The 13,455-nt window shown below is 35.3% G+C and overlaps 1 protein-coding gene across 6 annotated transcripts in view; it reads right to left on the bottom strand.

The window, feature by feature from the left end:
* Positions 1–13,455, bottom strand: part of LOC149064999 (uncharacterized) — a 108,381-nt gene that overhangs the window by 16,814 nt on the left and 78,112 nt on the right. For 4 of the 6 annotated variants that reach the window (XM_089254916.1, XM_089254920.1, XM_089254918.1 and 1 more), the window contains exons 4-11: positions 9,436–9,596; positions 8,469–8,634; positions 5,619–6,014; positions 5,069–5,359; positions 4,716–4,934; positions 2,519–2,632; positions 1,421–1,532; positions 88–294 (exon numbers count right to left, since the gene is read on the bottom strand). In XM_089254916.1, the coding sequence (XP_089111042.1) occupies positions 88–294; positions 1,421–1,532; positions 2,519–2,632; positions 4,716–4,934; positions 5,069–5,359; positions 5,619–6,014; positions 8,469–8,634; positions 9,436–9,596 (1,666 nt within the window). Of the gene's footprint in view, positions 1–87; positions 295–1,420; positions 1,533–2,518; positions 2,633–4,715; positions 4,935–5,068; positions 5,360–5,618; positions 6,015–8,468; positions 8,635–9,435; positions 9,597–12,215; positions 12,559–13,455 lie in introns of those variants that run through there. The other 2 variants (XM_089254922.1, XM_089254921.1) reach the window with 1 other exon arrangement.

Genomic DNA, 13,455 nt, shown 5'->3' on the forward strand with positions numbered 1-13,455 from the left:
AATAGCTGCAAGTTACATATTTTCTATGGCATTACTTCAAGTTTAGAGAGATTGAATATAATATCACATAAATATTTCCTATCTTACTTTGAACCATTTTCATCTGCTCTTCTTTTTCAAGATTTTCAATTATTTCTCTTTCCTTTCTAGCAATTTCTTCGTCTTCCTCAGAGGGCGAAGATGGACCTGACGCCAGATTCTCAAACACAGCATCCTGGAATTTCTTAGTCTCCTCTTGTTCCGATTTCAAAAACTCTTCTAGGGCAGGAGGTGGTTGCACAGGGAGCTGCTCATCTGTAATTGAAAAGACTGAAGTAAAATATGAAAACATAAAATATAGATGATCTGAATGCATAAAAATGAATCCTAATTTATTTGACACACTACAATAGAGTTAATTGGCACTTAACTTTTACCAAACTTAAACACTTCATAGAATATTTTGCAAAGCAACTTGAAACTGTAATGTTTTATTTTCATTGTAATGCTTTATTTTCAAATGTGTACAAAGAGTACAGATTTTGAAGACAAGCATATCTGCATCAAAAATACAAATATTCATGCACTACTCTATATTATTAGTCTATGCCCGTTTTTACGATCCCTTGAACACAGTTACAGTATATGTTCATATATGGTACTTAATGTAAGCTGTTTTTCCAAAAATTTGTAAATTTGTTCCTATATTAAGGAAGGGGGGGTCAGATTATAAACAAGTGTGTTTTTAGCAAGAAAACAGAGTTTTTACCAACATCTTCCCACTTTTTATGGCAGGGTTACATTAATTTCAGACTGCAAAGTTCTGTTCCACCCAGCTCACTAGAAGAGAGACCTCTTGCTGAACCATGGGGGCCCTTCATGCCAAGCAATGTACTGAAACCCCCAACAAGTTGAACACAATTAATGATAATTGCTATACAAAGTAATTTAAAGCTCCTCATGCACTAAGAGGCTCCCGGGCAGTGCCCAGGTCAGCCCATGAATTAGGACTGCCCTGCGTGAATCAGATATTTGGCCGCTGAATATCCGAGCGTATTCGGTTAAAGCATTAGCCGAATATTAGGTTATTCAGCAAAATCACTATTCGTCCCACCCCTAACATCCGACCAGCCAACTGAACATATTGTTTACCCACGCCTCTTGCCCATACAGTAGCATTCGATAACACTAGAAAAACACATTATTTCTATCTCATAAAGTGTCTATCAAATAAATAAGGGAGGAAAAAATATATTTTGAAGGTTTTGTATACTTTTTTGTTCTTCATTCTTTTCATACATAAGAAATATAAATTTTTTCATTAAAATTCATTTCATTTTAGGGGGTTGGCTTATAAACAGGTTATAGAAATTTCTACTGTTTACTAAAAATGTCATTTCACGCACATGTATCAAATAACACAGAGAAATCTAAAACTCACCATGAATGGAATCAATGGGTTCTGGTTCATCGATTCCCAAAAAGTCAGATCGTCTCCTGTGGATTTCTTTGAGAATTCGTTTGGTTGAATTTGTACGTTTCACAGATGAACTCTAGAAAAATATACAAAAGATACACAAAATAAATGCAAATATATAAAACATACATAGAACTCTATATGACAACAAATCTCTTTACAATATCTTCGAAAATCTTGTTTAAAACTGTCATCTCCTAATCAAATGTTAAATTCCCCTCTTCATGCAATGATATCCTTCATCATGATAAATACCCTCCTCCCCAATAGTTTTAACCCTAGAATATTAACTCTACGTCTGAGAAATGCAGAGGTATAGGCAGTTAACATGCTGTTCTTATCAGCTTTTTTAGTTAGCATTCTAGGGTTAAAGAAATTTTCAAACTCTTGAAATTATAGTTTTTGTTACCTTGTTCGAAATCACCTTCAAAACGTTAAACGTTTAAACTCCTCGCCAGCAAGTTTTATTCTTCTGTGGGGAATCTAATAACATCTGTACTTTTGACCCCCTGCCAATCTTGAAAGTGTTAGCAAATCACCCACTCTAGCTACTTCTTGAAATAATCACGAAAGGTAAAAATATGATAAACCCTTCTATGGGGTGAAACATCAAAAATTTAATTATCACAATTTCATTATAATTAGCCTATTATAATTTCATACAGAATAGAAATGTACATAAATGTATTTTCAGGTAGTACTGACACCACACCAATTTAGAAGCAACAACAGCATAAAATTACTAGCACGCAATGATGATTATGTTGTCAAGTGCTGTCATCTATTGGCATATAACTGTGTTTGTGTATACTATTATTATTAGTTATATGCCAATAGATGCCAGCACTTGACAACATAATCATCATTGCAAGTATTTTGTGTCCGTTGTCATTTGTGAGATCTTTTTCAAGGGTTAGCCAGCTCGTATTCCAGCCTTAAATTTTAAAAAGTACTGAAAACAAACTTCAGCCACCCACCATTGTCTAGATATTGGAACTGAAACTGCAAAATACTGTCAGAACACAAAACACTGAGAACTATAATTCAACGTCTTGTGCATACCTTTAAATTCACAGTTTCGTTTTTTGTGGATTCTACAGGAGGTGGGGGCGGTTTCTCTTTTGGTGGGATCACATGCTTTTTCTGAACATCAATATCACTGACTACAGCTTTCAACTGAAATCAAAAAAAGATTGAACTTTCAAGAAACATAATTGTATTGTAAAAAGAACCATATTATACAGAGAAACTGCATTTATGACATTCAGAGTGACCAATTCAAATCCATTTAAATGAGGTGGTCATTCAAATGAAACTTGGTTTAACGTGAACAACTGTCACAACTCTATGCTATTATCGAAAAAAAAACATGTTCTGATTGTATTTTTGGATTCTTTTTAAAAACCATCTGAATATACAAAAACATAAAATAAATTGAACGTCTAAAAAAAATGTTACCTACAAATTTCTAGAAAAATCCCAATTTGGATAACATCACCTCAGTATTCTGATTATATAAAGATTACTAGCACATAATATATCAATGCAGTAATCTCCCACTTACACACCCTCTCAGTGGTGCAGTGGTAAGATGCTAGTTTTCCACCACAAAGGTTGCCATCAAGGTCTACAGATTCTAATCCAGGGAAAGAACATCAAGAAAATATGTTCTTTACCTACTGAACCTGGGGCAACCAACGATAGATGATGTCTTCATTTCCCACCCAACTCCACAGCTTGGAAATTGAAGTATAACCAGAGTTGGTGTGCAGTCAAGTAGCTAGCAAAGTAACAAGTTTGTATCAAAGATGATTTCGGTGATGGGTTTATGCCCCCCCCCCCTCACCCAACAAACAGTGATGCATGTTTCTATATAGACAGAAATGGTGTCATTCCCAAAATTTAAGAGTTTAGGTTGAAATGAAATCCTCTGATGGTTGAAATTGCATGTGATATACAGGAAATATTTTATCACTTAAAAGAGGAAAAGACAAATCAGGACAGAACCATATAAATTAAAGCTGTGCGGACCACTGTACATACAAAACAAAATTTCCTGATTGAAACCGCTTACAAAAATTTTCAAATTATTTTACAAAGAATGGTGAATTTGGTAGCTTTTTTAACCTCTCACAACCCTTTGGGTACCTTTATGGAACCTAAAGGTGACACAAAATGCACGAAAAATTAAAAGATATTTGTAGTAATAAAGATATTGTAATCACATAATTAAATCAGTCAAAGATTTTGGAAAATATATTTTTCTTCTTTTAATAATATTTCTTCAAAAAAAAATACGATAACTATTTAGAAATGTTCTTCAGGTTTTGCTCTTAAGAGGTTAAATTGTCCAATATCACACTTTTATTAAATAACTCAGGCCACCCTTTTTCCAAGCCATGCCATAATCAAGATTGTCAATGCGCTTGCCACTCCACAAATTTTAATATGCAGCCCATACATCCTGTTTTCACGAGACATGAGCATTTTCTTCGTTCTTGCAAAATATTGTTTGGCTGTCCTCTTATTTCATAAAAATGTCCAGATCGTCATTCTTTTGAGGTCTAATTTTTTTATTTTAGTTTTAAATCATAAATTTGATTATCACAATGCAGATTGTGTATATATGTATATCGGTAGAAGTTCATCTTACTTACACTATGTTGGACATAGATACTGGAACCTGCGGACTAAGGATTCTTCGACCCCCCCCCCCCAAAGAATTCATGAATATATGATATAATTGTATTATACAATGCATGTCCCCTATGTGGATAATCTTGAATCTCATACACATGGGATATGCAGCAACTATGGTCAAAGACTGAAAAACTGAACAGAAATGAATTGATAGAAAGTCATAACTATTATTTTAGGAGTGCCTATACTATAATAAATATAGTTTTGTTCACTGATAAGACCATTATTCATAAGAGAAGGACTGTTTTAAATTTGAAGAATTTCTTTGACTAAAAAATAGAATTTCTTTAATTTTTGAAAATTGTTGTGCCCAGTGGGTTGGGCACTCCCGGCATAACTCAATCTATCAGGTTAGTGATTTCCAAGTAGCATAAGCCGCTGCCTTTCTAGACGCTGTGATCATTCCTAGGGGTGACAAAACCTCATAGCTTCAAACTTAAACTAAGTCCATTCACCTTTTGGATGAACGGATAGCTTCAAAATTTGGCATAAAATCCACCTCAATACAAACGTGAAATTATATGCTTGTTACAATAATTTGACAGCAAACTGCTCTTACATTTACGTCCATTTCTTTTGCAAGTTCCTCCTCCTCCAGCTGCTGTAAGATCAGCCTCTCCATTTCTTCTGTGACTTTATCAACAGGAACTTCTTCAATTAATGTGTAGCTTCCTTTGCTGCACAAACTTGTAGCAGATGAGCCAGAACCTTCCGAGTCTACATTAATTTTTGAATCAGATGAGCTTGAATCAACATTCCTTTCTAGGTTATTTGAATGCTAAAAACAAATATTGATCATGAAATATGACTTGTTTATGACTATAATTATCACATCACGTAATCAATTTCACTGCAATCTGATAAATTGTGCTTTATATATCCATACCATCATGTAATATCCAAAAATCATACCTCAGACAGATCAGCATTGCCACTTTCAAGTTTTTGTTGATTCACATTTGATTCAAAGTTTCCCAGTTCACTGCTGACATTTTCGATTCCGGTGCATACTGAAGGTACAGATTTTTGATCGGCAATACTTTTGGATGGACTCTTTTTTGCTGATGCTTTTTTGGATGGCTTTGGTTTTTTGGAAGGCTTCTCCTTGAGCAGCTTCTTATCGTCAGATGTTGAAGTTGGTTTTTGTGTTTCTGAGCTGTTCTCGTGGACACTAGTGCCATTCGTCAACTTTTCTGGGGATTTCTGAAATTATTCAATGGTATAATACATGTAAAAATACTGAGAAATTTCATAATACAATTGTATTGTTTAAAACTTTTTTTTTCATGAAAGAAACACGTATTATTTGTAGGAATAATTTTTTAGTAATTTAGTGCCTGCAATTAGATAAGAATAATCATAAATGAAAGAAATATTCAGTTACATACACATATAACCTGTTATAAAATTTATTATCATAATTTGAATGCACGTAAATACACCATATTGATACATAACTAACCTGTTTTATGTTCATTATAGACTGCTTCACAAGGTCTTCGTTTGAACTGAATTCCTCCAGCAACTCAATGCCAGTAGTAATGATTCCCGAAACACGAGGAGAGTCACAACTGATGCTGCTCGCACTGTCCTGGCTGAAGTCAGAGCCACTGTCAGGAACGTCGCCCATTCGATGACTGCTACTGAGGCTTTCTAAACCGGAATCAATGTAGGCATTGCTAGATATATGATCCTTGTGGGATACAGAATCCGGGCTAACATCTAATTCAGAGAGGTCTGATATTTTGGATAAGCTTGAATTAGAGGTGCTAGTTTGGACACCATTCGAATGATGATCTGATCGATCTGGCGATTCCCTCTTGTTGTTGAAATCGTCCACTTGCTTTTGAAAACATTCCTAAAAAGAAAAAAGCGTGTTCAATAGAAAAAAAATCTTTCATTTTATCATGGAAATTAATGTAACTGGAAAAAATTGCAATAATCTGGAGATTGACCTAAAAATTATGACCACGCAAAACACATTTTTTTTTATGGTCACTGCTCGATTTTAAGAACCAACATGGTTTCGCCAACTAGTTGTTTGGTCCCATTAATGCTATTTCTTAGAGATCCATTAGAGTTCATAAAAACATGCGTTGACCATAGTGATTAATCATCATATTTCCACTAGTTCAAGAAGGTTCATGCAGTAAAACCTTGATTCTCTGACATGATTGGAAGGAGCCTACATCAATAAATAAAAACTTCTGGATAATCAAATACAAATTTATTTATAATCCCTATACTAGATGTGTAGTTACTGTATTCCCGTGTTGGCCAACATGCTGTTAAAATTGGAGGGCACCAGCTTTTTGAATGTAGGAGTCTGGCCTATTTTCTGATCAGAATAAAGATCACAGAATACATGCAAAGGGCCAATATCAATTTATATTAAATACTGAAAGCAATAAGAATAAAATGGTTTTTAGTTTAAATGATTAGTTTTTCACTGAAGCAAACATGTTCCATATGGAAATTTGGTAATTATAACAAAAGCTGAACATTTACTTATACAGTCAAATCCTGTTATAACGAACTCTAAAAGACCGGAGAAATCGCTTTGTTATAATGAAATTTCGTTATAAAGGAATTTCAGGTTGTTTGCATTGTTCCTATGTAAACTTATTTGAGGAATTAGAAAAGTGTTCATTAAAATATTTTTGCTACAACGGTATTCGTTAAAATGGGATTCGACTGTAGTTCTAATTTAACTACGATCAATACAATGTGAAATAAAAAAAATTTATTCTGCACAGGGTTGGTTTGATTTTGCCAAACCCAAAAAACCCACAAAAGTTTACACCTTAAAACTGCACTTACTACAAACAGTATGCTTTCTAATGGCGCTATTGCATTGTTATACTCTATCTAAAGAGAAATATATTAATAAATCTAGGTATCCAATGCTATTTAGATTATAGGGGTTAGAGAGGAAAACCATTGAAAAAACCCAATTTTCACAAGATGCAAAATGATCCCTTCCCCCAGGATTTTCTGTAATGAGTCACCACTGGACATAATAATTACATAAGTAATTGTCATATATTACTAGGTTTGTTATATTTATGTAGGCTACAGCATATATAACTTGTTTTTCTCACACTCTAGTATGATAAACCCTAAAAAAACTTGGGTTTTCTCTGAAAAAAACCCAGGTTTTTACAGACCCTGATTCTGCATGTTCAAAGACTGAATAAATATGCAGCCACTTTTGTATTACAAAATCATAATTTGCAATGAAATTCTTTAATATTTCACTCTACTTATCGCAAATTTTACATACACATAATCAAGGATTACAAAAATACTTCACTTTTAATATGTTATTTCCATACAACTCATAATTTACTCGAACGTACATGCTCAGTATCCAACATTTTTGATAAATCAAAATTTGTGGTATGGTAGCAAAAACATAAATCTAGAATTATCTGAACATAATGTATAAAACTGAATCCTACAATGCAAAGAGCAAGCAAGGTTTAAATTAGCAGATTCAATCGATTTTTTGAGTCCAGATATTTTTTGAGAATTATCACGAATCTGTGATTTGAATTTCACGGAATGCTGGCTGATGCGGGGAAATACATTTATTGGAACCAAACTCAACAGACATGTACACAATTTAATCATCTTTTGGTTTGCAGCTGTATTGCAAATTTTTCCCTAGGAAGGTTCTTTTTGGATGAGTTGCAATAACGGCTGGTTTTCCGGGGGGGGGGAGGGGGGACAAAGCACATGTATTCAATGTATATATATATTTACCATTTTTAGTGCATTTTCGAAAGCCGCCCCCCCCCTAAATGACGGGCCTGGGCTGGAGAAATCCCAGGCCCCCCCAGGTCACAGTGGTGACTAGAATATCAGTATTGGTACCTTAAATTTTCTTAATGTGGTTGCTAAATTGGAGTCTAAAGGTGACACAAAATTTTCTGATTTCATTACGCTACATCTTTTAACATGGGAAAAGTACAGGAAAATATTATTTAAGATTGGTTTTTTTTTCTTTTTTTGAGCAAAATATCATGCTTGGTTCCTAAAAAATCGGGCTGGTGCTTAAATATTTTTTTGATTTGTCAAGCCCTGATCACAATGTTCTTGGTGTTCCAACTAATCAATGCCTTTTGAAAATGTCTCTACTTTGTACTTCGTAATGATTACATTTTGTACTTTTCATTAATAGGGGTTTTAGATTTTAGGAATGAATTCCTTCATCACTAAAGGAAAAAAATTGTCACTGACGAAGCAACATTGGTTAAGAGTTTTGTATAATCTGAGATTCCACTATACTGCTCAAAAATAATGAAATTACATTGTCATCTTCACTGTTCATGTTACTGCTCTCAGCGGACTCCTCTGAAGCATGAAGAGTATCATGAGATAACCTCAAGCTGGCCCTCTTGTTTTCGAAAACCCACTCGCTAGACTCAAGTGGGTTAGAAAACAAACACAGACTGAGCGCTCTACCCCTGTGAGCTCTAGAATTAGAAAGAAAAATTAACATTAGTGCATCGGGTACAACATAAATTGTCAAACAACCTTGATAATGAATTCTTATTCTACAAAAACAAAACACGTTTTTAATAAAGTTAGAATAAACCATTCAGTAAAGCAATTCGATCTCTTTTTTACAATGACTTTTTGTAAACTGTCCCAATCATATAGATCAGTGATGAGCAAACTATAGCTTGCTTAGAGGTTCTATCCGGCCCAATTCAGAATTTAAAATAATACAGTTGATGCTCAATATAATGACTCTCTTCGTCCCGTTGAAAACAGACATTATATTGTGAGAATTATTATATTGAATGTAAAACATATATGATAGTTGTCCTGTGAAAACATTAAGAGCTTATCAAACCGGTCATTGTAATGGAATGGTCGCTATCACATGGGTTTTAGCTATAGTATAGAAATGTTTCATGATAGATTTTTATAATAAATCGCACCATTATCCAATCAGCTTCTCATGTTTCAAAGAATTTTAACAAGTTTTATATACAGAAACATTTGTCATACAAGAAAACATGACACCAGCTCAGAAAAAAAGTGAGACACCCATTTCAACCCCTCGCTAGACAGAAAATCGATCCTAACACCCATCAGTCACAAAAACAAATTTTGCAGAAGAAAAAATATCCCCAAAGAAAAAACTATTACAAGCAGCCAAAAATTGGTTCTGTTAATCTCATCAAATAATATATTAATGTCAATATAGCCCATATACTAGAATTTACAATGGGGGGAGGGAACATCTGGAAAAACGTAATAACACGAACCTTTCTTCGACGATCTCAGTGAAAGTCTTGATCTTCTTTTGTTGCTGCTGCTGTTGATGTTGTTGGAGCATCTCTTCCATCTCCAAACGTCTGAGCTCCTCCTGCCTCTTGAACGTGCCTTCGGACATCTTTCGCCTCCTTGATTTCCAACTGTCAAGGTTCTGAATGAAAACAAAAGGAATTAAATGACACACTTCTGACAATAAATGCTCATTATTTGCAAAAGCGTTCGCAAAATCAATAAAAGTACTGATAGAGGTAGCCGCAAATACCAACAGAAATGCAGTCCTCCAAACAGGGTTGGCGAAAACCCAGGTTTTTTTCAGAAAATATATGAGGCAATATATACAGGTAATATATGGCAATTATTTATGTAATTATTATATCCAGTGGTGGCTCATTACAGAAAATTCTGGGGGGAGCAGCCCCAAAGCAGAATATGCTGAAATCTGTGCCGTATGTCGCAGAACAATGAGTACTACTGCAGAACAATCTCAGGAAGTATTACAAGAAAATAAGTTTTTTTTTTGCATAGAAAATGCTCTAAATTAATTTCTACCATAAAACATTTTCAGTCAGCCAAGGGCTTACTGCAGAACAATGCAAAACGTTCTGCTTAGGGGGGGGGGGAAGCGACAAAAAACGTTCTGCATCTTTGTATGATGAGTTTATAAAAGCATGCCATGCTATATATATACATATGTTGATTGATTCTATTTTTTTCTAAGGAAACGAGCCAATTGCGAAAGCTCATTCACTGATGAACTTCAATTCACAATCATTTTACTTAAAAGAATTGAATAAAATCGTACAATGCGACGTAGTGAACTCTTGTCTCCAGGTTGAAGGAAAATTGTTTCTTCGGTACTATTCCTTGTTTTTATGGTTTTGATGAGAGAGATCAAATTGGCACATTTGATAAGCAAGGCTCAAAAAATACAAAGACATTTTTTTCTAGTCTCTTGAGTATCGTCATACAAGAGAGTTCCTACATAATATTTTTTGTTACGATTCATTGAATGCTGTTCCTTGTGGAAGTCATCTTTTTATACAACCGACACTCATTTCTATAAACCTGTACAGACTAGATAATTAGCTCGTAAATGGAAAGGGTAGGTGAAAAAGTGCAGGAAATAAAAAATGAGTTGCTTATTCACTTTCATTGATGATTTCCCAGAAAATCACTTATTTTTGTTCGCATTATTGCAAAATTTGGGTGAATATGAGATTCTGTGGAATTGGTGTAGGATAAAATTTCATAAAAATCTCATTTCTGTGAAATATTTCTGGAATGGTGAAATGCCATTTGAGCCTCTTGCCACAGTAACCATCATACTTTTTGGCAAATGCTGCCATTGTAAGAGTTTGCACATTAATTAATCAGAACTAAATTGCTGTATGGCAATATGATTGGAGTTGGTATGGGGTAAAGTAGTAGTTACTAGGGCCCGAGTGGCATGGTGGTAAAATGCTTGTCTACCACAGTGAAGATTGCTGTCACGGTCTTGGGTCCAAACCCGGAGAAAGGATGAAATATTTTATGTCTATTAGACAGTGCCTTTATTTCCAACACTCATCTCATTAACAGCAGTAAATTGTAATATAATGATACGGCAGAGTTGGTGCTTGGTGAAGCAGTATCGATTGGTAAGGGACAATTCTAGGTCGTGGTGTCGCAGGGAGTTTTTCTCTAACAGGGTTGTTAATAAATGGAATAGCTTACCCCAGGAGGTAGTAAATTTTAAAACAATCGACGTTTAAAAAGAAATACAATAAACATGTTGGGGTAAATCGAGAAGCTATCCATGATTAGAATTAGACAGCCATAAGTATTCTTTATGGGGTATTGTATAATATTTTATTATGTATACATTGTTTGTAATTGTATTTTTAATTGCGGGTTACTATTACACCACACATGCACCTCGTCCATATTCCTCTGCGGAACCTCTAACGAATTGGTAAATGTCGGAATGTGCGTGTAGTGAACCCTGATGCGAAGTTTGTTTATGTGTAATGCTTGTTACGTGTAGTTGCGGCCATCTACCACATATTTTTCGAACTATGAGTGAAGTGTAATGTTTGAAGACTTCACCGTTGTAGGCTTGTCGCTCTCTGCGACAAGACTTTTTAATGGGGAGATCAGCTTGTATTCGCAACCCGAAGTTGGGAACCACAGAAAAACAACTTCAGCCGACCACCACTGCAGCGACAGTGGGGTTCGAACCCGGGACCTCACAGTGCGAGTCCGTCACTATGACCACAAATTGGGGGGTTGCTGTATTTTTTAAATATATAACATACATGTTTGTGTTATGGTCATCTTTTTGTCAGCCACCTCGTTAGGCATTTCACCTGTTGTGGCGTTGTATTTGTATAAGATAATAACCAAGTTCCTACTGGACATGTTCTTAAAAATTATAATACACCACATTGAGGGGCCCCCCACCCCCCATGCTTCAACTCATACCTTAAAACAGCTCTTCTCACGTATATACATCATTCATCAACTATTAAAAAAACCCTACATCCACAAGAAACAGCACTGAATACACACACACAACATAACAATCAATTTTGAGTCTCGACTCCTATATCAATGTAAAACCCACGAAAAACACACACACACACACGCAGTACTAAATCCTTCCACTTTATCAAAACATTAGATCTCCCAAGATTTAAAAAAAATTCATACACAATAAACATACATCAAATACAAAATCAACATTAAAAAATGTATACAAATATCCACAACAATATAGAAAAGAAGAAACTACCTCTTTCCACTCAACTTCTTGAGGAAGACGCGACATCACAATCGCTACTACAACTAATATAACAACAACAACAATCACTCCCGCAACAATAAAAAGAAGTATAAGAACGATCTTAAATCAACAGGAAACTATAGGGAAAAACAAACAGAGAAGCCGAAAAATGATGCACGGCCATTAAAACACACACACACACCCACACCACAACAGGTACTTGGAGAGCAGAAGAGCAGAAGGGAGAAACAAAAAACCAGTACTTCACTTCACCAACACATCAAAAAAAAATAAATACATAAAGACAAGTTCAAAAGCAGGTGCAGGGCCGCCATTTTCTCGTCTGTATAATAGACATATGTAAAAAAAAAAAATAATAATGCTGTTTTTTTTTTTTCTATGTCTCTCTCTCCAAGGATTTTCTTTTCCCTTTTTCCAACAAGTTCTTTACCTTTTTTGCCTTTAACAAAAAAAAAAACCATGTATTTTTCTTTCTTCCCGCCCCTTTCTGGTTGGTGTTGTTTGTGCCGCCATCTACCGGTTCGATGTGAACTCGGGTGTATAATCTCGTATTATTTGGCTTACTGGTGCGTGACGAGAGATCCAGGAAAGATACGCGCGCTTAGAGGGTTAATGTTGGATGAGAAATGAACAGATTTACATTTTTTCTTGTGTGTGTTTCTTGTTACATTGGGATGATGGGGGGTTTTTTTGAATTATGTTGTGAGAAATTCGGTTTGTATGTGTGTGTGTCAAACTTGGGATTTTTAAAATGTGTTTCCCAGGAAGATGTGCGTTTCCCATCGGATGGGTTTAAGTTCGAGGTTATTGGTTACATCAAGGGCCTGATTAATGCATGAGTCGGAGGATAATTTGCCCGGGGACCCATCGATTTTTTTTTTTTGTTTCAAACCAAAAATCTTTGATGGAGTAGGGTCTCCAATTACTGCTTTGCCCCAGGACCCATGGCTCCCACAGAGGGGGGTGTGGGCTATCTTAAAAGCATTGTGGACCCACGAGTAGATTGATTTTTCCGAGGCCCTATATCTGACCACGGATTTTTACCTACCAATTTACATGTTTACTATGTAAAATATCATTCACTGTAGGCGCCCCTCTCCCCTTCCAGCGTTAATACTGCACTGAGGTAGGGTTGACAAGACTTCAACCCCGTTGCCCCCCCCCCCTCCACAAGGGTGGAACCGACACTGTGATTCTCCTCATTTTTTTTTTTTTTAGTTCTATTAAT

This window comes from Pholcus phalangioides, unplaced genomic scaffold (genome assembly GCF_987345545.1).
Source record: "Pholcus phalangioides strain wild (caught in Gottingen) unplaced genomic scaffold, Ppha-v1.0 ptg000042l_1, whole genome shotgun sequence".
NCBI lineage: Eukaryota > Metazoa > Arthropoda > Arachnida > Araneae > Pholcidae > Pholcus > Pholcus phalangioides.